Source organism: Coloeus monedula (genome assembly GCF_965178545.1).
Source record: "Coloeus monedula genome assembly, chromosome: 9".
In the NCBI taxonomy this organism is placed as follows: Eukaryota; Metazoa; Chordata; class Aves; order Passeriformes; family Corvidae; genus Coloeus; species Coloeus monedula.
In genome coordinates this window covers 20,703,496-20,717,038 of record NC_138789.1, presented here as the reverse complement: position 1 = coordinate 20,717,038, position 13,543 = coordinate 20,703,496, and the positions used below count along the sequence as shown (strand labels likewise).

General features: G+C 38.2%; 1 protein-coding gene across 1 annotated transcript in view; it reads left to right on the top strand.

Moving 5' to 3' along the window:
- Window positions 1–12,374, top strand: part of ST6GALNAC3 (ST6 N-acetylgalactosaminide alpha-2,6-sialyltransferase 3) — a gene marked incomplete at both ends in the record, with an annotated part of 185,994 nt that extends 173,620 nt beyond the window's left edge. The window contains 2 exons of the mRNA XM_082287493.1: window positions 9,873–9,980; window positions 12,188–12,374. Of these exons, the coding sequence (XP_082143619.1) occupies window positions 9,873–9,980; window positions 12,188–12,374 (295 nt within the window). The remainder of the gene's footprint in view (window positions 1–9,872; window positions 9,981–12,187) is intronic.
- Between the last annotated feature and the right edge of the window lie 1,169 nt (window positions 12,375–13,543).

Here is a 13,543-nt window from a genome sequence, read left to right as displayed (position 1 = left end):
TTTAATTAGGCTTCAACCTCTTCTGCCCACAATGTGCATGAGCAAAAGATGCCCATCAGAAAACCAGCTACTATGTAAGCCAGGAGGGGTTAGAGGAAGTTTCAGTAGCTCAGATGTGAGCATTATTTCTTTCTTTCTTGATAGTTGGACAGAGGTGAGTTAATTAAGAAAGCAGTGAAAGACTTGATCCATTTGGATGGAATATAAATAAGCAAGACCCTAATATTGATATTAAACTGTAATGTGATACCTATATATGTGAGTGTGCTTCATTAAAATGTATGTTACAAAAAGAAAAAAACAGAAGAAAAGGAAAGAGAAATATTTTGTTCCTTTTATACTTTAAGGAAAAGTTAATCTGGAGAAAGTTACAGTAGTAAAAGAGAAGGCAACATCTGTGTTAATTAGCAATTCGTCTTCAAAGCTTGACTGATGGGTTACATTATGGCCTCTTGCAATTGAATTAAAATTCAGACACATGCAAGTTCTATTTTTACCTCCTTTTTCCGTATCAGAATAATTTGTCTGGATTTAAGACTTATTTTTTGCTAAAAATATTGATGTTCCATAATCTAAGATGAACTTTGGGTTAGTGCAAATAGACAGTGTAGAGAAGAGCTCTGTGGCTCTGGATGCAATTCCAGAGCACATGGCTTAATGACGTGATGTGGTGTTAGGGATAAGTACATGTACTTCCTCCAAAGAATCTGGTTTTCTTGGGTATTTGACAGTTCAGCTCTTTGGTTCAAGAACTGTCGTGTGTGTACAGTGCCTTGCTCAGTGAGGATTCACAGTGCTACTGTAATGCAAATAATCAGTTAGTAATTTAGCAACAAATTAGGAATTAATTTTAGAATACCTGGAAACACTCTTCTGAATACCACAGCTGGGACAGACGAGTTGTTGATAGAGGAATGTGCACCAATGAAGGTCTAATCTGTAGAGTTTGAATTCTCTTTTTCTGGTGAATATTATCTGTTCAGAAATAAAACTTACAGTTAATATTCTGGCCCTCCATAAGCCTTTTCTTTTTGTATGGGCATCCATCCTGGTAAAAAGCAAAGTTCTCAGATAAATGTGAAATGTAGGGAGAACAATGTAACATCACCTTCCCCTCCATGTCAATATCAAAGAAGTAGTGCTTGAACTACCACAATGACTACAGACTGTGGAAAATTTGAAAGGGTATCAGCTGATGTAGATCAGTGTGGGTTCTGTTAGCTGAGTATATTCCCACTTAAACGGACAGAGTTAGCGTACAATCTCATGCTAGCTATTCTTTCATTTTCACCATAGCAATAAAACAAAATATCTTTATAAAAGTTTTTGTTCACATCCCAATGTCGCAGACATCCAATGTACACCTTTACAAAGTTTTATCATATTTTTGATTTAAACATAAAAAAGACCCAACCTAATAGAAAATGTTTTTATGAAAAATTTAAGCTGCTTTCAGACAAGGTTAGGTGAACTCTTTCCAGTATCTCGTATTGAGAAGGTAAGAGCTAATCAAGAAATTTCTTCTGTGTTCGCCTACAATACGTTTCACTAAAATATGCAACTAGGGATAGTGAGTGCCCTTTAATACCAAAAGAAAAGGGTGGGAAAGCCTCCTTAATTAAATCTCTTCAGGGATCCTGGATTAACTGCAGCTCTGTTTAGTTTATATTGTCCCTGTAGAAAAATGTGCAGACCCAAGACAGCAAATACTGATTTAAATATAGATGCAGGGAAAAGGCCCTGTTGTCTTTTTTTCTTCCACTTGGCACAGTTTTTAATTTTGATTGATTTTTGGTTACAAAGGATGAAAATCTAAGTCCTTCTCTACTCCCTTCCACGCTGTGTGAAAATATTGAACTAGGACTCAACAAACTGGATGCAGCTACTGGTGAAGGGAAGAGCACATAAAGCTGCCCTGCAGAGGACTGTGGCACCAGCCCTGAAACCTGAGTCAGAGTTTCAGCTGTCACTCCCTTTGTCACAGCCACCAGGGGTTGCAGTAAGTCTTTGGCCTAGCATAGTCCAATAGAAAGTGGGGAACAGTGGGACAAGGGCACACTGTGGTGCCACAATGGATATTTTGGCATTACCTCCCATTTGCTTCAACCACTGCAAGCATAAGTAATTGTCCTGTGGAGCAAGTGCTCTGCTGGCACAGACCAGAAGAATTGCATTTCCCAATAAACTCAGTCTCCCTAACCATGGAGTGAATTTCACTCAGGTGATTTTTGAAGAGTAGAATGGCCGTGTAAAGATGCCAACAGCTTAGCCCTCAAACCTGCTTATGTGAATTTAGTTCTCCTTCATCCTAAACATACTTGCATTTTTGTAATGGGCAACATTTCTGTGCATCCTGTCCTGATTTAAACATACATTTGCTCATCAACAAAATCCAAGTGCAAATGGAGATGAGTGGAGCCATGTGCTTCTTTCTGCACAGTGCAGCTCCAGCAGGTCAAGGTTGTTGAGCATAAACTGCTCAACTTCAGACCCCAGGGGACAAGTGCAACCCAGGGACTCACAAAAGGCATCTTCTACTAATAACTTGAGTGCATGCAGTAGCATGGGCTGTGGCTCAGACCACAGTCTGTAGTTAAGAAAGCAAAATAAAGAATCTTGATTAAGAGAAATAAACAATCTCAAGAGAAATCAAGAGAATATGTATTTCTGGAAACAGAATGATTAGAGAAGAGAGTGGAGAAGGAAAAAAGACTGGAATTGGGATTTACTGTTCTGTGAACGGTTTGCACCGAGACCACAATTCGTACCTGAAGACTCAGTGCAACCTGCAGAAGCCCAGTAGCTGTAAGAAATTTAGCTACCAATTCGTGCTCTCTACAGGGGATGCCATTCAGATTGAAGAGATTAGTACAGGTTTGAGAATGCATGAGAATCACCTCGAAATAATATATATGTGCAATATATAGGCTGGAAGGCAGAGTTTACGATTATAATTCTTTAGTCTGGTTTCTCTTCTGTGTGCTTTGCAGCAAGCTGAACCTCTATGATCACCCTTGCTAAACAGGAGTTCTGATTTTCTTCTCTAAGCTCAGCAGCAGAGGCATCTGAAGGAGCATTCTCTGACTGAGTGAAATAACTTCCTTCTCTTGTTGCCTGAGTTCACAACTGAACTGAGATACATCAAAGTCAGGTCAAGGAATCAGAAATAAGGAAACTACAGAAGCCTGGACAGCAGAATTAAATTTTCTTAGGCTGCTGCCTTTTTTCCCCCTCTTTGTTTCAGGTTTCCATGACTGTATTGAATAGACCAAAGAAAGAAAGGAAGCAAATTTTTAAAAATGTACATAACACAAAGATTGGAAATATATCCATAAATTAAATACCCAAGCAGATGCCTCAGGTATTTCAGTACTTGGAGTAACAGATTAGTCCTTATTTCTAATGTTGGTTTTGCCTGTCTTGCCCAAAATTGTAAAGAGTAAGTCAAATAGTTTTGGTGGTTTTTTAATTAGATGCAGTTAAATACAAAACCCTCATTTCTCTGCTACCTTTTGTGATCATTCAGAAGTGTCCTTCCTATCTTTTTTTTGATGCCATTTTGACATGGGATTTATTAATCATTACATCTCTTTTAAAATCAGATTGTGGGGAGAGATTCTCATGGGCTAGTTTGTGACTTAGGAGTAGCCTTTACTGCAGGTTTATAGCAAACTCAACTGAAATAAACTCTTAATTAATTAATTAATACTCTGCAGTATTAATATAAACAGAAAGCTAATATTTCTGGAGATTAATTGAACAGTGTGCCACCCAACTGCAGTTTATTTTCAGGATTCACAGTAAGGATGATCTACCAAGAGTTTGGGCTGGCAGGAGTGCATCACTTCTCCATACCCACGTACATCTTGCTGGGCACAGTCCCTGCCTGAATCTGGAACGTGGTCTGTGCTGTTCATAATGCATTCCACTTGTTTAAGCTTTGCATAAAACTATACATGATGGACAATAAAATATCTGTCCGTGTATAAATGTTTCACTTTTCAGAATGACCTGAAGCACGATGTGTGAGGCAGCCTGCTCACTGCTAGAGGGGCATGGCTGTTTATTATTAGATGTCTTGCACCATTATGGAGTGCAGAGCAAGCACATGTGTGTACACACACACACAGACACGTACAAAAGAATGAATAATTATGATAAATGGCTGCCTAACAGGTATCTTTATAATGCAGAAATAACAACCATTTTTACCAGGCGAAATCAATTCTCTGTGTTTGTGTCTTCTTTACTCTTCTTGTGCTATTTTTTCTGCAGAAAGTATGTAATGAAATAATTAGCAACAAAGCACCATGTCTTAGAGAAAACAGAAATAAATCCAGGCTGGGGCTGATATTCTTCAAGATTTAGAGTCTTGCCCTTCTCCTGTACCAAATATACTTCCTTTTCTCCTCTCAAAAAACCAGCTCTCTGGCAAGAGAAGTGTATGTGCTCCTCAGGGGAGAGGTGAGAGCCTTGCTGTTCTCTCAGTGGTGGGTGCATTTTTCTGTCAACTCATTCCAATCTGTCATTTACAAATCTACATCTGATGTGAAGAGGAAGGCATAGACCAAAACCGTGACTTGGGGAATGTGGGTGTTTAATTTGGCAAAGCAGAGAGTTTTTCAGCAGCTGTACTCAGAGATGCTTCCTCAGAGGAAAAAAAAAGAAAAAAAAAAAGGGGAAGCCTCAGTCAACATAAGTTCAATGGTAGCATTAATTTGGTTAGTACAGAATTGCATAGTGGATCACCAGTATGCACTGGCAGATAAATTTCCTGTATTTTTAGTTGTAAGGAAATATACCATGATTCAGCAATGCAAAAACCCAGAGAAACCCAGGGAGAAAAAGAGCTGGTTGTCTTGAACAAGGGAGTGCAGAGGGGATGTGTACATTCTATCCTCATTCCTGAGGACCTGTCACAGATGAGGCTGACACAGGGCATGTGACAGAGTGCCTGGCAAACCTAGAGTACCCTGACCCCCTCCCAGAGGATTAATGGTCTCTTGATGCACCACATACAAATAAGTACCAGAGACAATTCTACCTGAACACAGTCTAAGTTAATCCTGGCATAGTTTTGAAAATACTTCTGTTTATTTTGAATAATTTTAAAAAAACCTTTTTGTTGGAAGGGCATCTCACATTATAAAGCCTCTGCTTTTTGGATTATAGGTCTCTTTGTTTAGACCAATACTCTTATTTATACTTATCTATTAATCAAGAGGCCTGACAAGCTGCTGCAAATAAAGCTGCTGCTGATTCAGTTGTTTGGTAGGAGAGTCATCTGAGGATTAATTCTATAAACAACCTTTATGAAAAGATACTTTTTTTGTCAATTAATTGGCCTGAAGAATTTTGTCATTTCAATCTGTCATTGTTGAATTTTACTTTACTGCAATATTTTGAAATTAAGTCAAAAAGGAAAAGTGTCTATCTAATGCTTTTGGCAAGCTCTCTGTTAATTAATAGCTTTTTGAAGTACTAAATTTCCCCGCTTTTTATCTTAATTAACACTCTTAATTGACCTTCTGTGATCTCTAGTTTCTTCCAAAAGAATTTAAAAATAGGCTTCTAAGTTCTTTTCTGCAGTCAGATTGACATGCAATTGCTTGTCTACACATCTTTGCCTTCACAAGCGTTTTTTTCATTTTTATTTTTTACCACTGGAGTCCCCACTGGAAATTACAGTCCATTGGACCATAGAGCTAAAATTGATTGTGCACATAAAAAATCCTGGAACAATTGGATGAAGAAAAGAACTTCCTGGAATTCTCTGGTGAAATCAGAACTCAAGTGACAACAAAACTTTTACCCGGTTTGAACTCACCTGCCCTGGATCACTAAGGAAATATTTTATGTTCCTCCATTTGCCCTCAGTGACAGAAAGAATTAGCTTTTCCTTCATTTAGCCTACATCAAAGCATGGTTATAGATGTCAAAGAAGATGAATTTCAGTTGCCAACATTTTTTTGGGTGCATTCTCTGTTCCATCTTCTTTATATCAATTTCTTACTCTTTCTATAAAAAAGTAGAAAGTTAAAGCTAAGGAGCCCTAATTTCTTTTATTTTAAGTTAATTTTTAATTAAAGCTTTATGTATCACATATTACAATTCTTGCAATCCTAAAAGTGCCTTTTACCATTTTCTTCTAAAATTCAGAATGCAAGTGCCTTTTGTAACACATTGTGAGAAACTGTAGTCAGTTCTTCCTGCTGGAGCTTATGGAAGGCATTACTAAAATGCAATTCTATGTTTTGAGACTTGAAACTTTCAAGTAACTATTAATCTTGGAGCTTACTTTTATATTCTGAGATTAAATAATGACATTTTAAGCACTTAAACCTTCACTAAGAGCAAGATAAGCAAGCATATACTTCATTTCAAGCATTTTAACTAAGATGATTCCACTGGTCTTTTCATGTTCATTCACTGGTCTTTAATGTTAAGCATATGCCTATGTACTTTTCTGAAATGGCAGATGGTATTTAGCTAAGTAAATTACAACCAATAACTAACATTTCTTTAAGAATCCCTAATAAAGTAGGAAGTATGCAAAATAGGCTTTCATTTTTAAGATAAACCAAGTAACTTTTTGTGAGCATTGCCTTTTTATTGCTGCATTCAGCTGTAAATCATGTCTTGAAAGCAAAGCCATCTCTTAAAAAGTGTTTTTTGAAAAATAGTGCACTATTTTCTCCTGAGCTGTTGAGACAATTTCCTGTCTAGATCTGGTACCCCATTAATTTTAGACTATTAAAAAAAAGTCACTTTGATCCATAGGAAACAATTTTGGGATTGTTGCACACACATATATCACAATAGATCTGCCTGCTGTAGTTCTACAGATGATATTTAACAATCTCCTGTTTACCCTATTTTGAGATTAATATCCTCATTCCCCCACGTTTGTGCAGTAACATAGCCTTATGCTATAGCCTTATCCTCCTAGAAATGGAGGATTTTTTTCTTTCAATGTGTAAAATTTGAAATTTGAGTGCAATTACAGTAACAAGAGGAACTCTTTTTCTAATGAGTCTCAAAAGCCCCTGACCAAGAAACATGTAAAACTCTCCTGTAGAGAGGGAAATTGAGTGCACAGTGTTAGCATAATAGCAAGGACTGAGACATTGCTTTGCACTACAGTTTTATGGGATGATATTTTAAAAGGTATTCAGAGATTTATGGCTTTTTAGGGACAGCTAAAATTGTTTTCACATTTCAAATATTGCTTTCATTAGAATGTTGAAAGTATGTTTATGGTATCAGATTGAATTCTAAGGTGTTACCAAATCATCCAGAATCCCCACTGCTTAAGTATATTCCCTTGTATCCTTGTGTATCTTCAGAGGAAAAAATGGGATTGATGTAAGTGCTTTGGTTTAAAGTATATAATCTGTATTCTGTCATGTACTTCATCTCCCAGGGAAGGTACCTTGGAACTCACTCTGCTGTTTTTATTTATCCTGCCAGTGCAGTATATAGATGAGAGGACTAAGGTCCAATGGTGTTAAAACAAGACATGAAATATTGATTAATTCTTTTTTTAAATTCCTTTTTCCTCCTGAGTATAGAAAATTTCAGATGCTACTGTCAATATAGTGCTGTCCAATAAACCTCCATTATTGGAAGGGTCCTGATCTTCACCGTGTTCTTATAAATGGTTATTATGATCCTAAAACGCTTTAAAAGCTCAAGGCCAGTGTTTTCCTGGTGCAAGTGCTGAAAGCAAGTTAGAAGCAATGCAGCCTTTTATCATGGCAGAATGTTACTCTGAAATAACACGAATTGGATTGGGAATTCTCCCTGCTAGACAGTTGCAGAACATTCTGGTTGAAGAGATGAAGATCCTGATGGGGCAGATAAACAGATGTACAGTTTCATGGCTATAAAGGTGTCAAAAAAAGAAGCACAATTACAGTTGGTATCCACCCAATGAAATGTGAGTGTTTGACACCCTGCCTTTGGTTCCCACTTGTCCTTCTTCAGTTTAAGTTAACCCTTTATTTATTGTTTCCAGTATGGTCCTCTACAAAAGCAGCTAAACAGATACTTAGCTGTTTCCCCAAGGAAAAGGACATTTCAGGAAAGGTAGGGATAGAAGTTCACACCAGCTCACCCATGAAGGATGACATACATGCACAAGGAAGAGAATATTTAACTACTTTCAGTGTTCTTGGACTCAACTCTGGGAGTTGAGGTATTTGTTTTTCACTAAAAAAATCAAAGGTTTATTTAAACTGGAGTGCACTGGAGTTTCTTTAGGAATGTAAAGCTCTTGGAGCTTTTCTTCTATCCATAATAAAAGGTATTAATCAGAGAAGGAATTTGAATCTCAGACCTGTATGTGCCAGGTAATTATCATGATAAAGGTTGTACAACTACTTTTTCACCCATTGTCTTAAATAGTATTTAATTCAACTTGAGCAAGGAAGTAACACAGAATCTGTGCCAAAAGCCACTGATTGGTATATTTATTCAGGAGGAGGGAGGCAGGAAACCTTAGTACATTCTTGTTGTGAACCAGGAAGAAGCACCTGAGATTGGTTCTTCTGTCTCACAGGGAAGTTGTGGCTTATAGGCTGGGTAAGTTGCTATAGGATTTTTTTTTCCACATGGAAGTTTTATTCCTACCCCAGGATGAAAATGTTTTCAAAAGATTTTGTTGGTGGCAATAACTGATTTGCACAAAGGCTTACTTGGGAGTTCTTTTACAGCAAAACTGAATTGTGTGCAAACCTTAGGCTGCTGTAACTTAGGATGGAGAACAGACTGCTCCCTGCCATACCAAAAAGCTAAGAGCTTACAGGTGTGTCGGAAAGCTCATATATCACCTCCTCTGACTCATATCCAGCTCTATTAAGGTGCTCTCTTAAGATGGTTTTACGAGTTTTCTGATATATATCTTTGGAAACTGGGAATTTTTAAATAATTTAAAGATAATTCTTTTCACTGATTTCAGTCAAACTGAAAGCAATACATGGACAAAGCTGGACTTCAGCCAGTTTGTAAGCAGCAAGGGCTGAGTGTGTTCTCACTACTCGTGAGGTTTGAAAGCAGTGACTCTTGCATGCCCAGGTTATCTGGGTAGCTCTCTTGACTCCCAGTCCCCCATTGATAACATTTGTGTGAGCAGAGCAAACAGGATTTGGTTTGTGGTTAACAATTCATGTGTTTGCTCAGATAGCCAGTCTGTGAGCCATATCCTTACACATGTAATTTTTCTCACTGGTGCAGGTAATACTTTTGGGCTGATTGAACATATCTAGTCATTTGAGCAAAGACTGTCAATCTGGGCACTATCCCCTTGTGCTTTAGTCTCTGCTGTATCATCTCAAAGAATGATAACACAAAATTATGTAAAGGGATGTGCACAGAATTTTGGTTTTCAGAACCTTATATTAGATGGTTTTGTACCAAAATATCCTTGGAAGTTTCATTACTGTGTGAATTTTCAGGTTGAGGATAGCCTACTGCAGATCAAGATTTTGCTTGCAGAACAAGATGGTGCCTACTGACATGCACACACCACAAATTCTGACACTATTTTGTATTTTGGTAAACTTTATCTCATTTTACAAACTCCACTAATTGCTATCTTTCAGATGTGAAAATAAATTATTTTCTGTCTTACGGGAGATGCATTGTTTGACTTCAAATATTTAACATGGTATTTTTTTCTGTGGACAATAGCTGGAGGCCCCAAGCTAGGAAGAATGAGAGCATATCTATAAATAATTCAAAGTAATTGTATGGTTTTGACAGATTGTCAAGCTGCTTAATGCCTTTTGTCCCGGGAAATAGATTGTATTTCTTTGATAAAACGTTGATAATTTCTCATTGCAATTTGTTTTGTGTATGTTGTATTTTTACAGAGTCCAGTCAGGTTCATATCTCAGCACGGGTTGGTTTACCTTAATTTTGGCTATGGATGCCTGCTATGGAATTCACGTCTATGGGATGATAAATGACACCTACTGCAAGTAAGATCATAGAAAATTATTTTCATGCATCTACAGTTCTGATGTCTTGTCAAAATTTCACAATTGATTTTAATATCATAAATCCAAAAAATGGATCAGGCTGTCATTTCCCAGTGTTTTGCATTGATGCAACACTATTGTCAGCATATTCACTCCTGATATGGCATTTGCTTTGATAAAATAAAAACATTTACAAAATCTAACATCAGATGTCATAAGGAACTATTTTTAATGAAAGGTCTTTTGCCATTTCTGAATTAGCTGGAAACAAAGTATTCTCATACTCTTTTGATAAAATGTACTTGCTTCCACTGCTAAAACAAATCTATAGAGGAAAAAACTAATATATTATTTTCTGAATACCAAATACACCTGGAAGTGAAATAAACTGATTAGCCCAGGATAGTTACCTGAAATTACATTTCACCACCATTGAGCAACCTACTTGAACTTTCTAGGTTATATATGGCTTGTTTTGAGTAGTAGAGGTTTCTAATTAGATAATAAAACAAGTCCTGTGAGCTCTATCACCATAAACCAACATAAATTCCAACCAACTACTGTTGGTAACCTTACAGTGACAGTGGATTAATCCTGTTGTCAGAAGCATAACTCTAAACACAGTTTTTAAAAGTCAAAGTTAAATACTTTAATCTACTGTGTATGGTAGAAAAATTTAAAATGGAACCACTCCTCATTCTTTCAGAAAAGCAGGAAATGTCGTGAACAATGCATGATACTAGCACATACACAGCTACTGTATCTAAGCTGGTTCAAGTCCTGCATGTAACCAGTCCAGAGGGTCATGAGCTCCTAAAGTCAAATCTTTGTGCAGATTCTCACTCCATGTTCTGTGTCACTTCAGTGTGAGACTCATTCTTGGCAGAACCTAAAAAAACCTCACAAACAGAATTTGAGTCACAGCTGTTTAATTAGGATATCCTAACATTAGAGGCTGACTTTTTAGAACTTGCAGATCTCACTGATTGAGTCATCCAGATGGAATGAACAGAATTAACATATGTTGTTCTTTGTTTATGAAAACACACAGTAGGCACCCTGAGATGAGGGGTGACAGGGCTAAGGTTGTCCTCAGAGAGCTCAGCCAAGCTGGCATTGCCTAGCCCTGATGTAAAACCAGTCAACAACATGATAGCACTGCTGGCAGCAGAGAAGGGTGGGTTTCCTTAAAGCTGTAATTCTGACTGGATTACCTACTTATATTGGATATTACTCTTACAACTGCCTTGTTTGGCCAGTTCAAGAACCAGTTTCAACAGCTGGGACCATCCAATGAGAAGACTACTTAGGGAGGGACGCTTGTGGGCTGAATTATCACAGGTTAAACAAAACGTGCAGTGCCTGTAAGAGCCAGCCTATCATCTTCTTACTGACTGATGAGGACAGTGTATGCTGAGAGATACACTGAGCTTCTTCCTTAGGAAAATTCCTAGAAACCATGATGTAGTGAAAGCCCTTATACAGTTTAGCAAAGGAGTTCAAGTGGTGGCACATGGAAAGCATTTCAGATCATTCATAGAATTGTTTAGAGTGGAAAAGACCTTTAAGAGCATGGACTTCAGTCATTAACCCAGCACTGCCAAGTCTGCACTAAACCACGTCCCAAATGCCACATTTGCACATCTTTTAAATACATCCAGGGGTGGTGAGTCAACCCCTTCCCTGGGCAGCCTGTTCCAGTGCTTGACAACCCTTTTGGTTAAGAAATTTTTCCAGCTATCCAGTCTGAACCTCCCATGGTGCAGCCTGAGGCAATTCCCTTATGTCCTGTCACTTGTTGCCTGAGGGAAGAGACCAACCTCCTCCTTCTTACAACTCCCTTTCAAGCAGTTGTAAAGAGTGATAAGGTCCCACCTGAGCCTCCTTCTCTCCAGGCTGAGCACCCCCAGCTCCCTCAGCTGTTCCTCATGGGACTTGTGCTCCAGACCCTTCACTGGCTCCATTGCCCTTCTCTAGACTCACTCCAGCACCTCAGTGTCTGTGTTGTAGTGAGAGGCACAAAACTGAGCACAGAATTCGAGGTGTGGCCTCACTAGTGTCAAGTACGGGGCCCAATAACTGCCCTGCTCCTGCTGGCCACACTATTGCTGATCCAAGCCAGGATGCTTGCGTCCTGTATTCAGGTACATTATATATTTATGTTTTTCTTGAAAATAGTACTTAAGTGTATCTTTTTTTTTCCCTAGGTCAGAAGACTTCCGTAAAGTTCCCTATCACTATTATGAGCCAGGAAGAGATGAGTGTGAGGAATACTTTCTCCATGAAAATGCTCCATATGGAGGCCATAGGTTTATCACAGAAAAGAAAGTATTTGCTAAATGGGCCAAGAAGCACACAATAGTATTTACACATCCCAACTGGACAGTGTCTTGATACTGGTTTACTTAACTCTCCCTTAACAGCATATTACAAAAATGTCTCCGTTTACAATAGTTTTGCTTACATCTGGCTGGCCTTTCTCAGCCTAGGTAACACTAAACTAAAAACCAGAGGACAAAGAGGGTGGTGGTTCAGCTGTTAAGCAAAATTAGTCATCTGTGGAAGGCAGACACATTGTTTGTTATTTCTTAGGGTTTTAATCCACACTATGCACTTTAACTGGATTTTACTTCAAGACAGGAGCAGTTAAAGACAGACGAGATTTTCTGTATATACAGGTGCACACAGAGAACACACACAGAGAACTTGGTGGTCCTTTGAAAATTGTCCATCATCTCAGATATTTTAAATTATTATTTGCAGCTCATTTGCTGTACTGAAGCACTAGTTCCATTTGTGGTATCAGTAGATCAACAAGAGAAGTGTAAGGGAAAATACAGACCTCAAAGGTTCATGAGTGAGTAAATTTTAAAAAACACCTGAATATATTGATACACTATATTGTGAGCACTTGCATATGTGGTAAAATTAGAGATGAGCTAAGCATGGTTCTTGAACTGCACCCAACTCTTGAATGAGAAGATATTACCTACTCAAGACTCCTGATTAATTCCTAACTTCTGAAATGCAGCTTCCTTCCGCCCTGGTCAGGCTGCACCATCTGGGACGATGTAGTTTGTACTTCTTGAAGCTGTTGTCCCACAGTTCAGCTCCAGCAGAATGACACTTGGCAAAGATTGTGTTCTGCAGCCCATTATGAACCTTTGGCTGTTGTACCAAGCCTGCTGTCAGTACCCAAGCTGGTGAGTGTAAAGTTGTCTCATTCGTGAATATCTCCATTTACTCCACTTGTGCCTTTGACTTGCTCCAACATCCAAATAACAGCATTTTGACAGTATTTCCCATGCAGCCATCATAATTTATTTTAGATCTCCAGTTTCTCCATCTTTAAAAACAAGGATAGTGTCTGTCTACCTCACAAGGGAGTTGTGAGGACTAATTTAATTTAATTTAAGCACTTTCCTGATGAAGAATGCTACATATCATTTTTTCTTAACACAAAAACAATGGTACCTGTCATTTATTCTTGTCTGTTGGGTATTTGAAGAAAGTGACAATGTGTCTGGATCTGACGGCAAATTGTTCTGTGCATCCGCTTTCCT